General features: G+C 37.1%; 1 protein-coding gene across 1 annotated transcript in view; it reads right to left on the bottom strand.

The window, feature by feature from the left end:
- Positions 1-738: 738 nt before the first annotated feature.
- Positions 739-22550, bottom strand: part of PDGFC (platelet derived growth factor C) — a 204193-nt gene continuing 182381 nt past the window's right edge. The window contains exons 4-6 of the mRNA XM_030312853.1: positions 14331-14538; positions 8850-9067; positions 739-2315 (exon numbers count right to left, since the gene is read on the bottom strand). Coding sequence (XP_030168713.1) covers positions 2199-2315; positions 8850-9067; positions 14331-14538 — 543 coding nt within the window. The 3' untranslated portion in view covers positions 739-2198. The remainder of the gene's footprint in view (positions 2316-8849; positions 9068-14330; positions 14539-22550) is intronic.

The raw sequence follows: 22550 nt of genomic DNA, 5'->3' as shown, positions 1-22550 counted from the left end.
GTGAACTACGTCTAGCAGGCCTCCACAAGGCTGGGACCAAACCACGAGGAGGTAAGTCAATAAGGCAGCATTTGTATGGTACTCTATTTGTTCTCCAAGTGGTCGGGCGCTGGGTAGGACTGCTGGATGGAAAAGTACCAAGAAAGGGTACCGCCCAGGCCTACAGGAGCAGTCTGAAGACAGCATGGCCCTGGGCCCTACCTAGCCTTCTGGGGCGGGTGGAAAGGCAGAGATAAGACACAAGCCCTGAATAGAAATCTGCACCTGAAGGTGAGGACCCACACCTGGAAGTGTGCTATACAAGGTATGTTTAGTCTGTATGCCAAATCAATTTATGCTCCCCCCCCCACCCCCCGCCCACCCTGCCGGCCAACTTAATAGCTGCCATTGAAAATGAAGACAATGGAAAGTTACAAGATTTTTTTCTTTTTCAGTTTCACACTGCCATATGATGGATCACTAACCATTTCACAAATCACATACAACTTTCAAGTCAGGTGCAATTTAATATACCAGAAATCAGTATCAAGACCAGGGAGAAAAAGAAATGAGCTCCAAAATATTGGTGACAAGAGACAGGGAATCCTCAACACTTTTCTACCTGTCTTTTTTGAATTGACACAGGCTTTTGCATAACGGAAACCACGGTAACACAAAACTTGATCTTCACTCTCCTGGCCTCGAGACAAATCTTGCGTGCGCGCGCGCACACACACACACACACACACACACACACCGTTTATCTCCAAAATAGCCACATTTTTTTTTATTTGGTGATCCAATACGTTTTTAATTCAAATAGTCACCACATAACCTAGGCACGATATTAAGCATTGTACAAGCAAAGTAATTTACTGATTTTCATTTCAATTGCCAAAGAGTACAATAAGTGAATTGGTTACGGGATATACTTCTGTACATAAAAATATCCATGTATTTATACAAGGGTATGGAACAGAGTTTAAAGATAATAAAACCAGAACATCACAATAAATAGGATGTGTTCCTACAGGATAGCAGAGTGCGCTTTGTCAGTAAGCTGTCCAGTCTTTCTTCAAGGTGCTTTATATTCTTCTGAGCTAGGCTCACATTAACCAAAAGAAGGGTTAGGGGTTAGTAGTTGATTCTGAATCTGAATGCCTAACTTTCATAGGTTGCTTTTTATTTGCATTTCCAATAATAGGGGTAGAAGATATGATAATTTATTTTCCAAGTCTTTGCAACTTATCAAATCCTATTGATTTCCCACTTCAATATTTTAAAACGCAGATCAATCTAAGCTCTAGCACCGTATGACCATGAGATACATGTATTTCTGTCAGAGCAACAATATTTTATATCATCTTTGTTCCTCTGGCTATAACAATTCTGTTTAGAAAAATTTTACCAAGCTAAAAAATAGTTGATCTAGGTTGTCATAAAAAAGAATATTAAATACCTTTGGTAAAAATAGATATATTTAACAAGATTAGAAAAGCAAACAGTTATAGTGTCAAAAGGAGAATATAAAAATGTACACGATAAAACAAATAAACCGACTTGTAGATAAAGTGAAGATAAGGCCACTCTTCAGGTTTGTCTCTTCCAGAGTTCTCTTCTTCTAAATGGTGGAATTTTTAGTAAGAAATATGGAAAATCCAGTCTTTCCTGTCAGCATGACACAAGTTTGATTTATCGTAACACCCTTCCTTTTTAAAAACCAAGGTTGTAGGACATAGAACACTCTGGTTTATATATGTGAATGTAAGGAAACAATTCCAGATTTCTGTGATTTTAGGCCCAGAACATGGAGCTTTAGAGTTAAGCAAGGCAACAGAATCAGGTGCTCATCGCACAGTTTTTCCCCCGTACTGACATTAGCCTAAGCCGCATGGAGACAGCTGAAATACGGAACACAGCTAGCTGAGTAAGCACAAGGCAACTCTGTCACTAGCTAGTGATGCACAACATTCATTTTTTTTTCCAGGACCAAAGACCTTTACTCCTGTTATTCGGGCCTCTCCTCTCAAAAGAGCCGTTGCACAACTTTTAATTCCGTGTGGTGTCTCCTCTTTTAGAATACACTGTAAATCCTGAAGATGAAAGGTCCCTGAAGCAAACAACTGAGATTACGGATGGAGATAATGCGCAAGTTCTCTAACAGATCAGCCACTGAGCTGTACTGCTCTGGGAGAGAGAGGCTGTGCGTGCTGATGCGGTTATCCTCCTGTGTGCCCTCTGCACACACAGTCACACTCCTCGTGGTGCTCCAGGGCCACGTCTGTGAGAGATTTATGCAATCCCCTGACACCACTCTTTGGTCTCAACTGAAGGACCTGAAAGGGAACAATGTAAGCCATCTTTAAAATCAACCAATGTCTGTAACGTTTGATTTCATGGACAAGTAAAATTTCAGAAAAGAATCTCGGGGCCCAACAAAGACTTACAAATTTTTATTTTTTTTCTGACGAAGGCATCGTGAACACCTACCCCCACCCTTCAAAGAAATCACAAACGATCATCATCTTTTCGCGAAAGAAAGGATGTTTTAATAGCAGCCACTTGGAAGGATGCCGCCTCTGAATACGGAACGGTCCTGACATCGAAAGACCTACTGTGCACTCCGTTTCACTCCTCTGACAATATTACAGAGAATTTCACCTTGATTAAGTAGTTTGAAACCACTACTGCCCAGCCGTCTTTCTGTTTGTTGGTTTCTTTCACTCATTCATTTTTTTCACACATTTAACAAAAATTTATACTTGAAGCAATACAAGTACTGCGATCCTGTGAAAGGAAACACGATCACTCTACAGCTGAGTCTGCTCAATTATGCCACTCATTAATTTTCTTGGCTTCGCTTCAAGTCCTCTATAAACTTGATGAGATGGATTAGATGTACTTCATAGACATCAGCCTCCGTCACAGCTAACTTTCCGCAGCTGGACCCACTGTGCAGTAAACGGAGGCTTGGCGATAATAACAATGATGCCTCTATTAAATGAACTTAATGTGCAGTTTGGCCTTTTAATAAAAAATATAGCAAAACAGACACTGATACTCAAGATATTTCCTTTTAACACTGCGACAGGAAGGCACAGCTATGTGTTCTGTAAAAGATTATCTGAAGTATTTGATAAGAACTACCTACTCGGTGTGTATTTTCATTTCTTATAATAGAAACAATAAAGTTTCAAGGAACTGTGTTTGTTTGGATTATGAACAAAGACCAGGGGACATAATAATACGAAGTTGTCTAGTTTCTCTGTTCTCTGGGTAGGACAGCGATAACTTCATAGAGCAACTTCTAAAAGATACTCTTCCGGGAAATGTACGTTAATCCAAAGAGGCACAAGTTGAGTCTTATGACCGTTTTATTTGAAGATTTAAAAGAGAAAAGTAGAGAATGTATACCTCATTTGGAGTATGTGGTCATATCAAAGGTTAATCAGCTAACATTTTTTGAATGCTTACTGGGTGCCAGGCACTGTAATAATGTTTTTACATACTTTAACTCACAAGAATTCTATGAAGTAATTTACAATTACTACACTTATTTTACACATGAGTGACCAGAAGCGTTAGAGAGAACAGGGACATAACCAGTATTTGTACTTTGGCCAAAGGTGAATTATTAAAGTCAGGCTGATAGATAATAATTTTATAAAGACTTAGAATATATTGTTAGCCATACATTCTACTGATTTAGTAACGTTCTTCCTAGAGAGCTAAACAGCAAAGTCTTGTAATAACTATGAGAAATAGGGAACTTTTAAAGCAGACTTTTCTATTGAATTCACAATTCCAAAATAAAAATTACCAAGACTATATGATTTTAACATGAAGCTTAACCCAATGACTGTCAAATATTATATGTGTCAATACTGAGTTACTGTTTTTGAACTTAAAGTGGCATCAAAACTGTTAAGATACTGGTGCTGTAACTTACCCAACTTTTGTTAAAAATTCCTTCTGGAATGAGGTTGAGTGGGTAGATAAACTGCAATATTGGCATAGCCAATGTCTTTAATTCCTAACTCCACTTGTATACATTTTCCCAGTTAGCAGGGGGAAAAAAATTACTATAAAAGGTAAGAGTTAGAGAAGCTACCATATACAGCCGTAACAGGCAGCCATGCCAGGCTACAATCTTACAATCGTTCTTTCCTCCAGGAGTGCTTATGTTGACGACGTGCAGTCACCGAATAATAGCACCTCCCCACCCCCGTCTTCATCTACTGATATTTGTGGAGATTTACAAATAGCAGAAGAATCGTATAATGTGGTAGTGATGCAAAGTCTTAGATAAGAAATTAAAAATACATGGGAGGGGACTTAATTAGTGCTCTCCTTCATTTCTTTATGAAGTTTTGACTTTGGAGGAGAACGATAGGTTGGAAAATGACCAACAGATCCCAGATAATATTAAAGAAGACAGCAAGACAGAGGCATGTCTCAAACAATTTTGAGAGAGAGGTTCAAACTAAAATTACAAACCAACGGAAAAAAAAATCCAGGGAAAAACTAAAATCAGAGAATATGGAAGAGATTAGATCAGGTACAAAAAGAACCATCCGGAAATAGATGATCATGTACCACTGCCCACACTGTGCAAACAAAGTGCCGTTAAATTTTGGGTGCCATGGAACAATGGGGGGTGGTATTCACTACAAAAAAAAAAGGCAGTTGAATTATATACTTTTTATCCAGAACAGATCTATGCAAGAAAAGCAAGACCATACCAAATAAATAAATAAATAAATAAATAAATAAATAAATAAAATATCCCATAGATCTTTTTGCCTGGAAAAGAATACTCTACCTATCTTGGGGCAAAATTCATTAAATTTTTATTGATCGTTTGCCATAAGCAAAGAATAAGGCGAAGCAGAGAGGGTGGGGAATAAAGATGAGTGGGAGAATAGCTAATATATATTCAGGGCTTGAAATATGCCAGACCCGGTTCTAAGTGTTGTGTCAGCTCCTTTAATCCTCACAGTAAGGTATGAGCGTTAGATATTCACTTCACACATGAGGAACCTGAGGTGCAAGAGGGTAGAGCAATTTGCCCCAAGTCACACAGCTAACAAATGTCAGCTTCAAGCCTTGGCTTCACAGATGGTTTTCTTCAGTACTGCAATGTAACATTATCTTTGTTCTTTTTGGTTCTCAATTCGGTAAAAACAAATAAAAATAAACAATAATTCTGAATGACATAGCAAAAAATATCTCTAATAAACATGTCTTTAAAGTTCTACATATGCACAGAAGATGGGCTAGTTACGCTAGGACCGGCAGGAAACTAGGATGTATTTTGAGGAGGACGTAACATCTGAGCTCATATATATGTAAAGTTCCTGTCTTGCTTTCTGAAAAATCCTTTTGTGAGATAGAAAAATCTTTAAGGGGATTTTGAGGGGGGCAAAACTGGCTTCTAATAAATAGTATCTGGTACTTGATGTAAAAAGTAGTAAGAATCTTTTTAATAAGAAGATTATGCTGTAATATTGGGGCGCCTGGGTGGCTCAGTCCATCGGGTGTCAGACTTTGGCTCAGGTCGTGATCTCATGGTTCACGAGTTCGAGCCCTGCGTTGGGCTCTGTGCTGACAGCTCGGAGCCTGGAGCCTGCTTCAGATTCTGTGTATCCCTCTCTTTGCCTCTCCCCTGCTTGCTATGTAACAACACTATCATCTTATGTATTACAAGCCTTTTAATTTTCTAAACTTATTTTTGAAACAATGGTTGAACAAAAACCACCGACAGTGGTAAAGGAACCCAAATGGGGAATAATTGTTATATTTGTGGTAACACAAGGAACATAATTCAGCTTATTAGTTAAGGAAACTAGTATAACAGAGGTGAAAGAGAGAAGAATTAGGGTATCTAAGCTCTGTCTTTGCTTCTGTCTTCTCCATGAGGTGGAATAGTCTTCAAACTGAAAACTGGAACAATACGAATAAGAAAGGAATCATCAAAAGGAATTAAGGCCCAAGATGGGCTTCACTGCAAATGAATTAAGTCTTTGGATCCAGATTAATGGTATTCAAGGATTTAATGATTTTTAGCACTATTTGAAATTCTGTTTAAAAATAATTTCACTTCTCTAGGAGTAGTACTAAGCTCAGAACTTACTTCCAAAATATACGACTGAGAAAAATTTAGGTCTCAGAAATGATCAATTACACCAAACAAATACCCCCCCCCCTTTTCTTTTAATAAGGTGCTTTGTTAACAAAAACACTATCACAGAAAAAAATCAACGATCCCCGCAAAGCATTATAAAAAATTAAGACATGATGGTTACTGGAGATACTTGTGAGAAATGTGAAGTAGGCAACAATACAGTTACATATATCCACACGTGCGTTAGAGATGCTTTGTGGGAAGCTTGTAAGAGGTAATCATGGAATTAGATAAACATCCATAGCTGTATATGTGTACACACAGATAATGCACATATAACCACCCCACCCAAAGACTAAAGAATAATGGAGTGATGTCATTCTGGAAGGCCAGTAAGTTTACAAGTACTTCCCATAGTCCCTTCTCACACAAGAGTTTTATCTGAGTTTATAAAATAGATACCTCATACTCTGTGACAAAATTTTTTTCAATGTTTATTTATCTTTGAGAGAAAGAGAGAGAGCGCGGGTGGGGGAGGGGCAAAGAGAGAGGGGGGCAGGGGATCTGAAGCGGGCTCTGTGCTGTAAGCAGAGAGCCCAGTGTGGGGACTGAACTCACAAACTTGAGACCAAGACCTGAGCTGAAGTCAGAAGCTTAACCAACTGAGCCACCCAGGTGACCCCTGGGGCAACTTATCTTAATAACCCTAAAACCGATGTGATTTGAAAAGAAATTTATAAGTATAGGATGGAGGAGGATATGCTTGACCCAAGGACTGATTTAACGAAAGAAAGCATGATGTGGACTCAGCATCCGATAAACTTGTTTAAAAAAGGCTAATACGACTGGTCAGGGCTGTATAGCTCTTAGAATGGTGGCTATAAACCCAAAAGTTGTTGGCTAAATCAGGTCTGCAAATATATCGTATTTAATAAGGACTGGCTTTAGAAAGCCCCAAACTGAATGATTTTAGGTGAGAAAAGATCACTCTGGTTTAATTCCTATTCTCATCACATCCTTTCATGGTCACCGATCAATTCTGATGCCTGCCTTGCTTGTAAGGCGGTTTATTTAATCTGTTTAGAACGACTGTATTAAGGGTTTTTCTTCTGGACTCCCAGATTCCCAGTTCACAGAGGAGCAATAAGACCGACCTCTGGGCACAGCCTGGCTGGAGCTCTCTGAGCCACCAAGCTCATGATTAGCTCCTTCTGAAACTAGAGTGGAGACGATTCCCAGCACAAGAATCTTGAGAAGCATGGGATGTAGAAACGAAAGTAGCACATGACTGATGGTGGTAAAGAGACCATTTTTATCACAGACTGCCAGTTTGGGACATTACTTTCCACAGACTGCAATCTAGTAATTGTCATGGAATAACACAGCTGGGAAAAAACCTGACAGGTTATTCTATTTTACATTTATTTTACAGGGGTAAGTGCCCTGCTGATGGTCACAAGTTAACGGTAGATCTAGGATGAAAACAGTGTTCCTTATCTATTGGAATCCAATGCTTTTGTCCCACTTTATCAGCTGCCAACACAATACTGCTGAAGGGTAGGACAGCCATGTCATATAAAATGCAGTTTATGACGCTGGGTATATTTAGATGACTAACAGATAAAGAATTTTATTAATGTCCTTATGCACATGAAAAATTATTTCATTTGGTTAGTAGGTATTTATTTTGTGTTGTTCTTTTATTTAGTGTAAAAAATGAAAAGTAATGAGATGCAATGATATAGAAATGAAGTCAGAAGGGCAGATTTTGACTTGATATAATTTAAACGTTTTATAAAACTCATCAAGAGTGTTTTGCTTCCTGGTATAGGAATGCTACACAACGCTCCTGGAGAAAGGCTGGGTATAACTGGGGATATTCTAGCAATAACAACAATTTGGAGTGTGTAAGTTCTAAGGTTCCCAAAGGTCTGAAAAACAATCATTACTAATATTTAATATTTATATTTTCCTTAATTCCACAGAATAAAAAGATGAAAGGAATCCATAAAGGGTTTAACATGCTTTTCGGGGCAACATGAATAATAGGAAGATTGGTAAAATTACGAATATGTCTACTTGGGATTTATGTGCCCATGTTGCCTCAAATGGAAAAAGAAATATCAAAGATCTCCTTTCTCCAACATAGACAATAATTTCTTTAAGTCTGTCTTTAAAATATTTTCCCTTAGGGGCGCCTGGGGGCTCAGTCAGTTAAGGGTCCGACTTCGGCTCAGATCATGATCTCGCGGTTCGTGAGTTCCAGCCCCGCATCGGGCTCTGTGCTGACAGCTCAGAGCCTGGAGCCTGTTTCCGATTCTGTGTCTCCCTCTCTCTGCCACTCCCTGGCTCCCACTGTCTCTCAAAAACAAATGAACATTAAAAAATAAACAAAAAAAAAATTAAAATATTTTCCCTTTGCATTTGGAAAAGTTTAAAGTTGAAAAGTTTCACCCATTTTCTCTTCTGCAGAACACATTTTCGTTTTTGTAGGACAGATGAAACCCTCACTGACTGCCCATGTTGTATTGTCAGAGGACAAACTTTCTACAGCTTTAACGCCTGGACGTTTGAGTTAAAGGTCCTAATTTTAAAAAATGAAAACATGAACTAGTTTGTAAGCCTTATTTCTTTTCCCCCCCTCACGGATGCTGTGTCTCCTTTCCGAATAACAACCCATTGCAGATACACAGTTTTGTTATCTTCTGAGATGTGGAGGAACCCGAAAAGAAAATGACACACCTACCTCATGGTATTTTTTAGTGACTTTACTCGGGACGCACTGACACTCATTGCAGTTGTGGAGACAGCAGGCACAGTTTCCACCACAGCGTTTAACCAGGAGACAACCTGGCCAGAAAATGGTATCGGTTCTCTTTAGTTCTTCCCTTATGGACACCGAGAAGTTACGAGGTGTGCAGCTGTATAGTCTTACCTCCTCTTTTAGAAGGTTCAGATCCACCACTACATGGCATAAAAGGAAGCAAAGAAAAATACATGTTCATGCCTTGAGCCTGAATTCATCTCATCAGACTCTTTTCACAGAGAAACCGATCTTGTTTCACGAACAATACGGCCAACAATATCCCTTCTTATTTTAACTAGGTTTTAGGGCTATTGCAGCTCGCCAGTGGGACTTTCATTTTATAGTAAACAAAGCTTCATTATGACTGACTGACCAATAAAGAGATACCATTGTGCAATATTAAGACCAGAGCCAACAAAACAGTCGAGAGCTATAAATAGGAAACTTTATAGAGAAAAAGAGGGCTACACCTTTTAACCCTCGTAAAACAGTAAACAAGGAGAGCACTGGAGGAAATAATAGAATGTAAAATGATGAATGCTTTGATTAAAAAACAAATGGAATTTTTAAAAGGATTAAAAGCTCATGCAATTAATGAAGAACAACTTACAGAAACCTGCAGACAGAACTTTACATAACTTTTTTTGGCAATAAGACCCAGAAAATGTAAAAAAGGCATGAAGAGAATGAAGTTTTGAGGACAACGGAGTAGGCCGTGAGTGAAAAAAAAAAAAAAAAAATGATACATTTTAAAAGGGCTGAGGTTGCTGAAAACCTCTGCTTCCGATGCATGGAGTAATTCATAAAGTCTGAAATTCAGCTTAAGGAGACTCCTTCAGAATTCTATTCTTCTCCTTCTAAAGGAAGGAAGAAGTGTCTAATTTCTAACAATTGTCTCTATTCTTTTGGTAAGTTGGTTAACTATATAGTGTTTTATCCTTCAAAAGAATACCTACTTGTGAAGACCAAACAAAATATTCTTTCATCAGATTGTTGGAGTAAATTCTGAAAGCATCATTGTTTTTAACTAGAAAATGATACTTGCCTCAGTTAAATGATAGCAAAATAGCATGTCATACTTAATATGAATTTATATATAACATGAATAGTACTTAACCGTTAGCATAAGCAACTTTATAATTTTAATGTCTGCCTTATGACTTTGCCTTTTTCCCTCCCTAGAAACAGTCAAATAATAGCAGTTCCAATAAAATTGAAGAGTTTTGGATAACACACAATTCATCAGAAATTTTTCTTCAAAAATAAAGATTTTATTAAAATTTGGAATATTACCTAAATATAATAAATCTAGTTAAATACCTTTTACTAACATTATGAAGAAGAATTGAAAAAAAAAGAAATACATTTTCTGGTTAAAGATGGCTTCAAGTAATAATAATCACTATGTACTCCAGTTTTAAAGAATTAAGTGCCAAAAAAAAACTGAAAAAAAATATTGGGGGTGCCTGGGTGGCTCAGTTGGTTAAGTGTCCGACTTCAGCTCAGGTCATGATCTCATGGTTCATGGGTTCAAGCCCTGCATCAGGCTCTGTGCTAAACGCTTGCTCAGAGCCGAGAGCCTGCTGCAGATTCTGTCTCCTTTGCTCTTTGCCCCTCCCCTGCTTGCACTCTGTTTCACTCTGTCTTTCAAAAACAAATAAATGTAAAAAAAAAAAAAAAAAAATTAAGTGCCAGTATTTTTTTTTTTTCTTAAATTTTTTTTTCAACGTTTATTTATTTTTGGGACAGAGAGAGACAGAGCATGAACGGGGGAGGGGCAGAGAGAGAGGGAGACACAGAATCGGAAACAGGCTCCAGGCTCTGAGCCATCAGCCCAGAGCCGGACGCGGGGCTCGAACTCCCGGACCGCGAGATCGTGACCTGGCTGAAGTCGGACGCTTAACCGACTGCGCCACCCAGGCGCCCCGTAAGTGCCAGTATTTTAAAATAATTTTCAAATGACAAGGTGATTAAGAATCAAATGCTTGTTTTCTTGTTGCCTGTTTTACAATTCTGTATTTACTTGTACACATGATAAAATTTTCCTAAAATGTCAAAGGAAGCCAATGGAAGTATTTTCAATAAACATATTGTAAATCATGCATATGCAATTGTAAATTATAAGCACATGTAAACTATATGGTTGATTAAAACCTTGGTCAAGTATAAGGAAACGTCAAGGAAATACCAATTCAAAAGGTTCATTTCAATATCCTATTTAGCTAAACAATTATTTTTTCCAACTCAATAGAAAACCGTTGTTTTGAGTATTTAAAGATTTCCCTTTCAACTGAAAATTGAGCACGTGAAGGAAAGCTTTTAAATATTTAAGAGGAAATGAGTTCATTCTTTTGAGTATCATAAAAGACCAACTTATCTCTAATAAAAGTAACGAGATAATTGAATTAAATCATGTCACACATTTCACCCGATTTCATTTCACTGAACTAACAGTTATTTGTACATACTACTCTTTCATTGTGAAAGCTGTATATGAGTTTATCTGAATCTTTTCTCTAGAAGTTAGTATCTGGGCAAGAAGGGTTTAGAAAGTCTAAAACATGCACAAACATACAAAAGCCGGTTGCCAACACTTTGAACGCTGATTTAAGATTTATACCTCTTTAGAATGTGAATGAAGCTCTTAGCCTTCAAAGGCTATTCATCTACCTCAGTGTTAAACACACTATTTCATGCAACTAGAAAATGAGACTGTATATGTTCACTTTAAAATGTTTACTTAACCACAATAAAAGGTTAGATAGATTTCCCAAGTGAACTGAGTTATGATACCTGCTGCAATGTGAAAATTTAAACACCCTTGCAACTTGGCTTCCACTCATTTATCATGTTTGACACAAAAGTCAAAGCCTTTTTTAAGTAAGCCTGACTTAGAAAATAAGGTATTTTCTTTTTCCGCAGTAGCAATGTATGAATGAAAACCTTAAGCCAGAGGAAGAAAAGGGGAAAAAAATGAAAAACATGAACGCAGTCCACACCGGGCTAAAAAATACAATTAAGGATTTTCAATGTGGCATATCTTATTTGAAATTTAAGCTTCCCACTTGTAAGGCTTCAAGCTCATCTAAGCTTCATTAAAATAAGTCATGTGACTATAATTTAATGTCATGAATTCTCCATAAATTCTCCAAACATTGTGAAGAACTTCTATGCCAAAAAAAAAAAAAAAAAAAAGAACAAAAAAGAGAAAGATCATGTCCAACACATACCTTTTTTTTAATAGCTTAGCTATAATATTATGGAAGTTTCCCTCTGCAAAATATTTGAAAAATCAAAATCGGTGTTCGGGTTCTTTACATCCTTTTCATAACTACTCCCTAAGACAATACATGCATTAGTTTGTCTTTCTAAAGAATGAAGATTTTGAGCATAGCGCCAATTAAAGTTGTTTTTCCTAATGCACATTTTCTTGTTCAGATTCACCCATACTGCAAGTTTTACTAAAAAGGTAATACCCCCGGAAAACAAATCATGGTTACACTTCACTTTGTTCCTTGTTCATTCTTTTAAGATATTCAGCCCAAGGATATTCTATTACTGCAATGCAATCTGAGGGTGGTCTTTCTAAGATGAATGTGGTAATACTGTGATATGTTTATTCTGTGGAAAATCAATTTTGATGTCTAATTAGAAGCTTTTAAACATTTTACTCCTTGTTCCTTTGTAGAAAGACCCTTGGGAGGGGAGTTGGTTTTGTCTATATAGATGTTATCCCACACCTGCATTTTAGTTTACGTAGAGTTCCAAAAATATACACTGCTTTTCTCACACTTACTGTATGCTTAAAAAGTTAATAGTTTTGGCAAACTGCAAAGGACATCAATTTGGAAAGTGCTAAATGAATATTTGAAAGAGCTGGTTCAGTGCTGGATGCTTTGAAATACATGCTAGCCTCTGGCCAAATCTTCACTGAAGCACCAGGTGGAGAGGTGCAGGCTTAAAGGCATGGCTAGAGGGGAGATTTTTAGGCTGGAATCCTGAGATCAGCTGTCAAAAACAAGATCTGAGCTTAGAACCTGGTTTACTCCCTTTGCTTCTTCCAGATCAACATGATAATCTACTTCAAATTTAACAAAGGCTCTATTCACAAGTGTTTCAGCCAGCCTTGCAGATCTTCATTTTCCTGTTCCTAAGTGGGAGGGAAGGGAAGTGTTCGTAAGTTATTCATCAAGTTATTCATCAAGATCCAATCTTATAAATATGTAACAGCTTTCAGCATCTGGACAGGATTCCGCTGCCCATGTACTTTAACACAATTTCAAATATTGCTGAAAGGAAACCACGTCTGTTGGCATAGCAAAATATCATGGTTGGGCAAGTCTGAACATGACCTGCTGAGATTAAAGCTCTTGATCCAGAAGGGCTGCAACTCTTAGCAGGAAAGGGCAGGAATCGTGTTTCTTTCTGACAAGATTTAGAAGAACAAGTCTGGTGCAATCTGCCCTTGTGAATTGCTCAAACCAACTAAACCTTGTTCCTTCTATATAAATTCTCCAAACTGTCATTCCATTCTCTAGAGTGATCCTGGATAGATTTCAATGTTTCTTTCTGAGAACCTGAAAGAGATTTTTTTTTTTTTTGAGGGCATTATAATTCGCCAGTTATTTCTGTTGCGTGTTCATTTGTGTCTGATATGGATACTTTCCAATCCTGACGTCACTAGGAAAATGAACTAACCTTAGAGAAGACTCAATTAACATTATTCCCAATTTCTTGACCATGTGGAATTAAGTTTAATCATCAACACTTTCACTCTTGAAGGGAGATAGGCTCATACGGTCAAGTGATCATTTCAGAGGCAGACTTTCAGAGAGAAAAATTATCATGGTGGGAATTTCTTTAGGTCATTCTTTTCTTGCTCTGAATTCTATCTTGGAAACTACTAGTCCCATTTTATGGTGAGCCACTGTTATTTTCTGTATTATTTATAGAAGTTTGCAGGCTTAGGAGATGGAAATTAATATAATCCTGACCCATGAGGAGATGGTAGATAACGATTTTGGTTTTTCTCCCTTTTCTAGGCCCAAACCTGGTTTAGCAGCTAAGGTAGTCTTTCTGGAGTCTCTAAATCAATATACCCTCCAAATTAGATTTGAATAAGCAAAAATTCTCATGAAATATAAAAGAGGACTTCATCAAAATGATATTTTTGAATTAAAGAAATGACACAATTATTCAGCAAAACTGTCCTTTTTAATTTTCCAAACCCACTGAATTACAATTACTTCTCTTTGTATGTACTCTCATTTACTATGTAAATATGCTCAAATGTTACAAAAATGGGTTAAATATATCACTGAAGAATTTTAAACTCTACTCATTGGAAGCTATGGTAGAAGAATCTGAAACATTAGCTGTTGGGAAAATCAAATGAGGTTCGAATCTGAAGACAGAACTTACCTCTGGATTTTCTTCCAAAAACAAAAGCTTTGCCAAGAAGTTGCCAAGTTGGCCTGTATAGATCTTCCAAGTCCAATTGCCATCTATCTGGTTCAAGATACCGAATAAGATCTTCCAAGGTACTAAAGGCGGTGACAGCATTATTAAGCAGATCCAGAGGCAAAGCTGAAGGGGGTAACACTGAAGGGCTCACGGCCTCTGTGAATTGCTGAAAGCAAAATGAATCTTACGTTAACTTTTAAAAATGACAGTGTATTTCTTCTGGACTCATGCACAAGGTTAGGCAAACTAAGGCTGAAAATGCAAGGGAAAGGAAACTATATTCAACATAGACAAGAACTGCTCTGCAAAGACTTCATGTAGATGAATTCCAATAAATTTTCTGTGCAGTCAATGAGAAGGACATTAACTTTCATCATCACAAACCATGGCGGATGTGGATATCTGTTGCTTAAATATGAAGAAAATGTCTTTATGGCTCAATTAGGGGCTTAAAATGGAAACTATAATACAGTTTACCAGATTTTTCTTTTGCTTTTCACTTTTCATTTTCCTCAATCTGGAAAAATCACCAGGGAGTTATGCAAATGAGTGCCAGATCAATTATAAACATAATATAAAATAATTAAGCCATGAAGAATTAGAACAAACACAGGCGAAAGCCTTTCACACTGGAGAAGGACTTGTTAGCCAAAGTAGCCCACAAACAAGCCATAAAAAAAGAACTTTGATAAATTTGCCCATACTTTTTTTTTTTTTTAAATAAACAGGATTAAAAGACAGACACTGGGAGAACACCCTGATAAATGACCTAACTGTCACAGGATTAGTGTCCAGAATATATAAAAAAACTCCAACAACTTGATAGAGAATGGGTAAATTCCAGACAAGAAGTCTAAATGGCCAATAGATATATAAAAACATGCTAAAATTCATTAGTTATCAGAGAAGTGCAAAACAACATGAGGTATTATTTCACATACAAAAAAAGGAGATACTGCAGGGATTGAAAAGAAAGGATGGCCAAGGATGTGGGTAAATTGGAATTTCTCTGTTCTGCTTGCAGAAGTGAATGTAAATTAGTACATCCACTTCCGCTGATTTAATGGATGTACACAGGATATTAGAGTTAAGACTTATATGATGCATGTCCCTGTAATTCACTTTTGTATAAAAAAAAAAGGGTTTATGTCCTCTTATTTGTGCACACGGAAATATATGCAAAAAAAATCCATCACAGTGCTGTTTGAAATAGAGAATACTTCAAAGTAATCTGAATGGCCATGGATAGAGCAATGGATTAAAATACATCATTTTTAATGGTAAACAAAAATGAGGCCACGATTTCAATAAAAGTTCAATAACAAACTTGCCCCTCCAACCACAAATTTTTAGAGTGGACTAAAGTTAGGCAGTGGTAGATCAGAACTGAAATCGAACCAGGCAAAATAAATACGTGAACAAATGCTTAATTATTATTCTTATTTTTAAGTCTATTTCAAGAGAGACAGAAAGAGAGAGTGGGGTGAAGGGCAGAGAGAGAGAGACAGAGGGAGAATCCCAAGTAGGCTCTGCGCTGTCAGCACAGAGCTCGACGTGGGGTGCTCGAACTCATCAATCGCGAGATCATGACTGGAGCCGAAACCAAGAGTTGGACGTCCAACCAACTGAGCCACCCAGGAGCCCCAATTATTTTTACTTACTTATTTACTTATTTATTTATTATAATTTTTAAAAGTTTTATTTATTTAAGTAATCTCTAAACCCAACATAGGACTCGAACTCACAATCCCAAGATCAAGAGTTGCATGTTCTTCCAACTGATCCATCCAGGCACCCTTGTTTTTATTTCTTCTTATTTTTTTTTCAGAGGAGGAGGGATGAAGAGTATGGAAGAAAACATCTGTGTGGGTTGCTGTTCATTACAGTAGTATTTACAATAACAGAAAATTGATAATAAATCTAAATTTATAGTATCGGAAATGTTAATTGCACTGTACTCAAACTGAAAAAGTGTACCTTCATTAAACATTAAGTCCTCTAAGCATTTTTATTCACAAAAGAAATGCCTACTATGTAGTAAATGACAAAAAAAAAAAACCCAGCCTATATAAATATACCTTGATTTAATATACATTACTGTATATAATATACATGTCTATATTTTTAACATTTTTATAATAAATATGGATTCCTTTTAGAGATCCAGTAAAAATAACATTTGTTGTAATAATTAAAAAAAAACTATCATGTAAGTTCTTCCTTTTCATCTTTATTACTTGGATCCTGGGCTAGATACTGGAAACAATCTATTCTATTCAGCAGACTCTAATGTTGTCTCCTTGCCTTCAGTCTTTCTTTATTCCCTTTATTCTGTGCTGCATAACCTCGGGTTAATCTACCTAAAATAAGTTATCACTGATCATGTGATGAATCTGGACAAATGCCTAGAGTGATTTCTCATCTGGAGGATAAAATCCAAATTCCTCACCCTGCATTCAGGATCCTCACAATCTGACCTTGGCTCACCTTTCCCATTTAATCCTCTACTCATCAAAGACATGCACATTTTGTTCCAATCAATCCAGTCTCTTCACTAACTACTGCACATGTCATATTCATCGCAGACCTTGTACCTCCACCCATGTTAAATACTGCTCTCCGTCTCCCATATGCAAAGCTCTCTCCTGTGATCCCCATAATAAATCTTTACCATTTATAATGGCCTTTCTTGAAACATGATTCACCCATGAAAACTTCCTTAATAACAGGGCTATTGTTGGCCATATATCTCAATTGTGTCAATTTGAAAAAGATCCTCTCTCTGCGCTATTCTGTGGGCACATGGCTTGAAAAGCAGAAGCTGTTTTATAAATTAGAAAAAGGACAAAAGAAGAGAAGAGGAGAAAGAAAGAAAGAAAGAAAGAAAGAAAGAAAGAAAGAAAGAGAAAGAAAGAGGAAGGGGAGGGGAGGGGAGGGGAGAAAAGAAAAGAAAAGAAAAGAAAAGAAAAGAAAAGAAAAGAAAAGAAAAGGAGAAAAGGACCACTGTTCTCTGCGGCAGGCATATCCCCTGATGAGGCTCATAAGCTTCATGGGTGCAGATCCTTCTCTGCCCACAGGAAGAGAGGCATTTTTATAGAGCATAATCATCAGAAATGAATGTGGCAGTCTTGGGTCAACACTGATTTCATTCTTATTTTAAAGATCTAATTTCAATAATGTCAAGAGTCTGGCTAAAGTATTAGCACGAAGATGTTTTCAATTATTCAATCCAACTTTTGAGAGTAGAAACCAAATGTAATACATTTCTGTTTACCTCTAGTATTTTTTAGTTGTCCAAGAAGTGCAAAACTGCTCTGATAGAGAATATTATAATTGATAACTATATTATGGATATAAATAATTGTATGATAAAAGCTTTCATTGTTGATATAACCAATTTGGTTAATATTGATTAAGTTTGTAATGTGAAAAGGTTAATGCAAATGTTTTGCAAATTTTTAAAATATAAGCCAAATGTATGTTTATATAAAGTGAAATTAAGGGCCAGTAATACTCAAAGAATAACTGAGTTATTACTCATGATTATGACAATATGAAACAAATCAAATATGTCATGATCTGCACACAGAGAGTAAATGTAGAAAGCTAATACAACAATATATTATTCAATAAGATGTCAGAGTGCAGATGTATATTTTAGGTATGATATAAAATTGTTATTTAAGCCATTTTCAATTAGATCAATAATCCAAGAATGGCTTATTTTGCTTCCGTGTTTGAGGATCTCTGCATAGAACATTCCTTTTGAAGCAACGAAAAGTTCCAACTGAAATCAATACTGCTGAAATAAGCGCAAAGTATTTATATAAAAGAAAGCAAAACAAAAGAAACCTGTACCATTGGACAAACAAAATATGCACACCTTGGGTTCCATGAAATATCAGCATATCAAATCTCCTGAAATGACAAAAGCTGGAAGAAAACAAGTTGGCATACATTACTGCATGCATATATCGGATGGTGTTATAAACCTCCAAGTTTCTAAATATTTAAATTAAAATAAGAGAAATATTTATTTATTTATTTATTTATTTATTTATTTAATTAATTTTTTGAGAGAGAGACGGAGTGAGTGGAGAAGGGGCAGAGAGAGAGGGAGATACAGAATCTGAAGCAGGCTCCAGGCTCTGAGCTGTCAGCACAGAGCACGACACGGGGCTCAAACCCACGAGCCGTGATATCACGACCTGAGCTGAAGTCGGATGCTCATCCGACTGAGCCACCTAGGTGCCCCTAAGATAAATTTTTAAAAAAGATAAGGATACACACATAGCAGTTTCCACCCCAACACAGGAGGGAATAATCAACTTGCTTCCCCTGGGTTCAAAGAATCAGTCTTTGGACAGAACAGAGGAAGCACTGCTTTTATTTAAGGGCTTTCTCATGACTCTTAACCACACCCACTGGTTCCAGAACAACCCAGTCATTCACTTCTGTAGTTCTGCTTTTCTAAGTGGTCTAAAGGGATTCTCAGAGAAAAGGGAGAGCAATGGAAAACAGAAGTTAGAGGGGAAAAAAATGCCCCCTGATCCTTTACATTTTAATTTTTCCTCTAATTAAAAACTATTCTTTTCAGTCTAAGCCATAGCCTTCCCTCCAACACTTAGTGTCTAAAGAATTCTAACAATATCTTCTATTTAAAAATACTAATGTTGGGCTAAGTGCCTTAGATTGAATTGGATTTGCACATCCTCCATTCACTCTCTTCTGTTCACCATGAAAATACATACTTACTACTAAGTTATGGGTCGTCCTAAGAATATTTAGTGGGCGATAATGGTCAGTAATGGAAAGCCCAGTTTCTTGGTGTGCTATAATGTTAGCTAAATCCATACCCTTCCTTTAGTAAGCCAGAAAAAAAAAAAGGTGGGGGGGTAGTTTCTGCCACTCTGTGCAAGGTAGCAGTGACAACCAGGTGACTCTCTAGTCCCTGCCTAGATGTTCAGGTAAATTACTTGGAGGGATAGAAGGTGAAAGAGTATAAAGAGATCTGAAATCTCTATGCAGTGAAGTGTCCTGTTGAACAGTGCGTTTCTAAAATGTCAGTGCCATGTACTAAGAAGTAAGAAGGATCCTAAACAAAATGAGGTCTTTTAGATTGCTTGGTGAAAGTTACTCTGAATGACAGCATGATATGAGAGAAGAGCCCTGATCAAGAGTCAGTGAGTCTAGGCTCTAATCCTGAAGCTACTCCCATTTAGGGAAGAGAGTTTGGGCAAATACTATAACCCCTCTGAGCCTCAGTTTCTTCCTCTGTGAAGTGCTAGCTACTAAACTCAGTCACCTCTAAGTTTCTTTCCAGGTTTTAAATTTAAGAATTTTATGTAATTATCAGGTACAAGAGGGCTCATTTTCTTCACATCCTCGCCAATCCCCTGACCTCTTGTGTCCCTGATGATAGCCGTTCTGACAGTGTGAGGTGGCATTTCACTGTGGCTTTGATTTGCATTTCTCTGATGTTAGTGATGTTAAGCATCTTTTCATGTACTGTTAGCCATTTGGATGTCTGCTTTGGAAAACAAAACAAAACAAAACAAAACATAACAAAACATGTCTATTCAGATTCTCTGCCCACTTTTTAAATCAGGTTTTGTTTTGGTTATTGAGTTGTATGAGTTGCTGATATATTTTGGATATTAGCGCCTTACCTGATATATGGTTTGCAAATTTTCTGTCCCATTCCACAGGTTGCCTTTTTATTTGGTTGACTGTTTCTTTGATGTGCAGAAGCTTCCAGTTTGATATAGTCCTACTTATTGATTTTTGCTCTTGTTACTTGTGCTTTTGGTATTATTACCAAAAAGTTCTTGGGCAGTGTTGGTGGGGATGTAAATTTGTTCAGACACTATGAAAAACAGTATGGTGGTTCTGTACAAAACTAAAAAGAGAACTACCATACCATGTAGCAATCCCATTTGTGGATATATATCCAAAGACAGGAAAACAGGATATTGAAAAGATGTTTACCCTATGTTTACTGTAGCATTATTCACAATAGCCAACATATGGAAACAACCTAAGTATCCATCAAGGGATGAGCGGATAAAGAAAGTATGATGTATATCGACAATGGAATATTATTCAGCCACGAGAAAGAAGAAAATCGTGACATTTGTGACAACATGGGTGGAGCCTGAGGGCATTATACTATGTGACATAAGTCAGACAGAGAGAGACAAATACTGTATGATTTCACTTATACGTAGAATCTAAAAAAGCTGAACTTGCAGAAACAGAGAATATAATGGTGGTTACCAGGAGCTTGGGGGTGGGTGAGGTGGGGAGATGTTGATACAAACTAGCAGTTAAAAATTGCTTCTCACTGTAAAGTCAATTACATCTCACTGTAAAAGCAGAAGAGGAAAAAAGAAAAAAAAGAGTTCAATAAAGCTTCAGGAAAATTTTGGAAAGCTTCAGAACAAAACATATTCCTTAGTAAGTCTGTGATGGGGCAGAACTCTATTTTTTTTTTCTTTAAATTCTTCCTGTTGCTTTAGATTATCAGTGAATTTTGGGAGACACTGCCCTATCACTGCTACAACTAACATAATTTTACATGGTTTTTTGTTTGTTTGTTTGTTTTTACTATCCTGAGAGTGCACACAAGTTTACCTTGCCTTTTAAGGCAAATGTCCCTCGAAAGGCAAACATATCTAGCTTATGAATGGAAAGGCAAACATATCTAGCTCTCAGAATCAGAAGGAAACAGATTCATGTTCAGAGAATTGATATCAGTATGTTTTCAAATACATATAGGTACATGTTGGGTTATGAGATGAATTGTGTCCCCCCAAAATACCTATGTTAAAGTTGTCCTCTTCAGTACCTCAGAATGAGACTGTATTCAGAGACATGGCCTCTAAAGAGGTAATTCGGTTAAAATGAGGTCATTTGGGAGGGCCCTAATCCAATATGACTGGTCCTTCTAAGAAGAGGAAATGTGCTTACAGACATGCACAAAAGACACAGGGAGAAAATGGCCATCTACAAGTCAAAGAGAAAGGCCTCAGAAGAAACCAATCCTGTTGGTACCCTGATCTGGAACTTCTAGCCTCCAGAACGGTGAGAATATAAACTCCTGTTGTCTGAACCACCCAATCTGTGGTACTTTGTAAGAGCAGTCCTCGCGAGCTAAAGCATGGTGTCATCGACTTCTTAGTATCCATCACAGCAGCAAACAAAGGTTAATTTTATACTATACACATTAAATCACTTAACATTTATTCAAAAGCTCATGAGGTGGGCGCTGTAAACAAAACAAACCAAAATACTTGCCCTGGTGAAGTTTAACTTTTATAAGCTGAGTATTCCCTATTATAGGAAAGATTTTCCCTTTCCTATTATAAGTGTAATTTTTTCTTGCCAAAACAAAGCCAAACTGAGAATCTGCTATTGTGAATCACATAAATAACCCAACTCACATCAAACAAATCCTGGTGGGCGTGGAACATAAAAAGTGAACTAATGGAGCGCCCGGGTGGTTCAGCTGGTTAAGCCTCACGACTTCGGCTCAGGTCATGATCTCACGGTTCGTGAGTTTGAGCCCCACGTCGGGCTCTGCGCTGACTGCTCAGAGCCTGGAGCCTGCTTTGGATTTTGTGTCCCTCTCTCTCTGCCCCTCCCCCACTCATATTCTGTCTCTCTCAAAAATAAATAAACATTAAAAAAATGAACTTAACATGAAAAAATAACTGAAAAATGGATATATTTCTACTTTTATTATTGAAAAATAACAGGCAGCCCTGGGTTCACATCCAGTTATGGCCATCTGAGAATCAGTGTTACGAGCTCAACACAGAAAGTTTGGCTACAAGAATGAGTCCTCTGATCGACTTCTCCATTGTTAACTTTGGAGAAATCAACATTTGTAGTGTTTTTGTATTTTACTACAGCTACTTTAAATATTTTATGCATTTATTATCATCTTTTCCTTTTTTAGAAAAAGAAAAGCTGACTTCCTGTTTGGAACAGTACTATCTGAATTGCTTATAATTTCACAATAAATAGTTACGTATCTCTAAAAAACCCATAGCTTGTCTTTTTATTAGGATTTTTGTGGCGAGTGCAATTTTAAAAATATAACATTTACAACGAATCTTCCCTGGACAAATACACACATACAAATGTTTCCTCTGAGTAGCATAGCAACTACCACAA

This window comes from Lynx canadensis, chromosome B1, assembly GCF_007474595.2.
Source record: "Lynx canadensis isolate LIC74 chromosome B1, mLynCan4.pri.v2, whole genome shotgun sequence".
Taxonomy (NCBI): domain Eukaryota; kingdom Metazoa; phylum Chordata; class Mammalia; order Carnivora; family Felidae; genus Lynx; species Lynx canadensis.
Note: the sequence above shows the minus strand (reverse complement) of the source record. Positions and strands in the feature narration are given on the sequence as shown.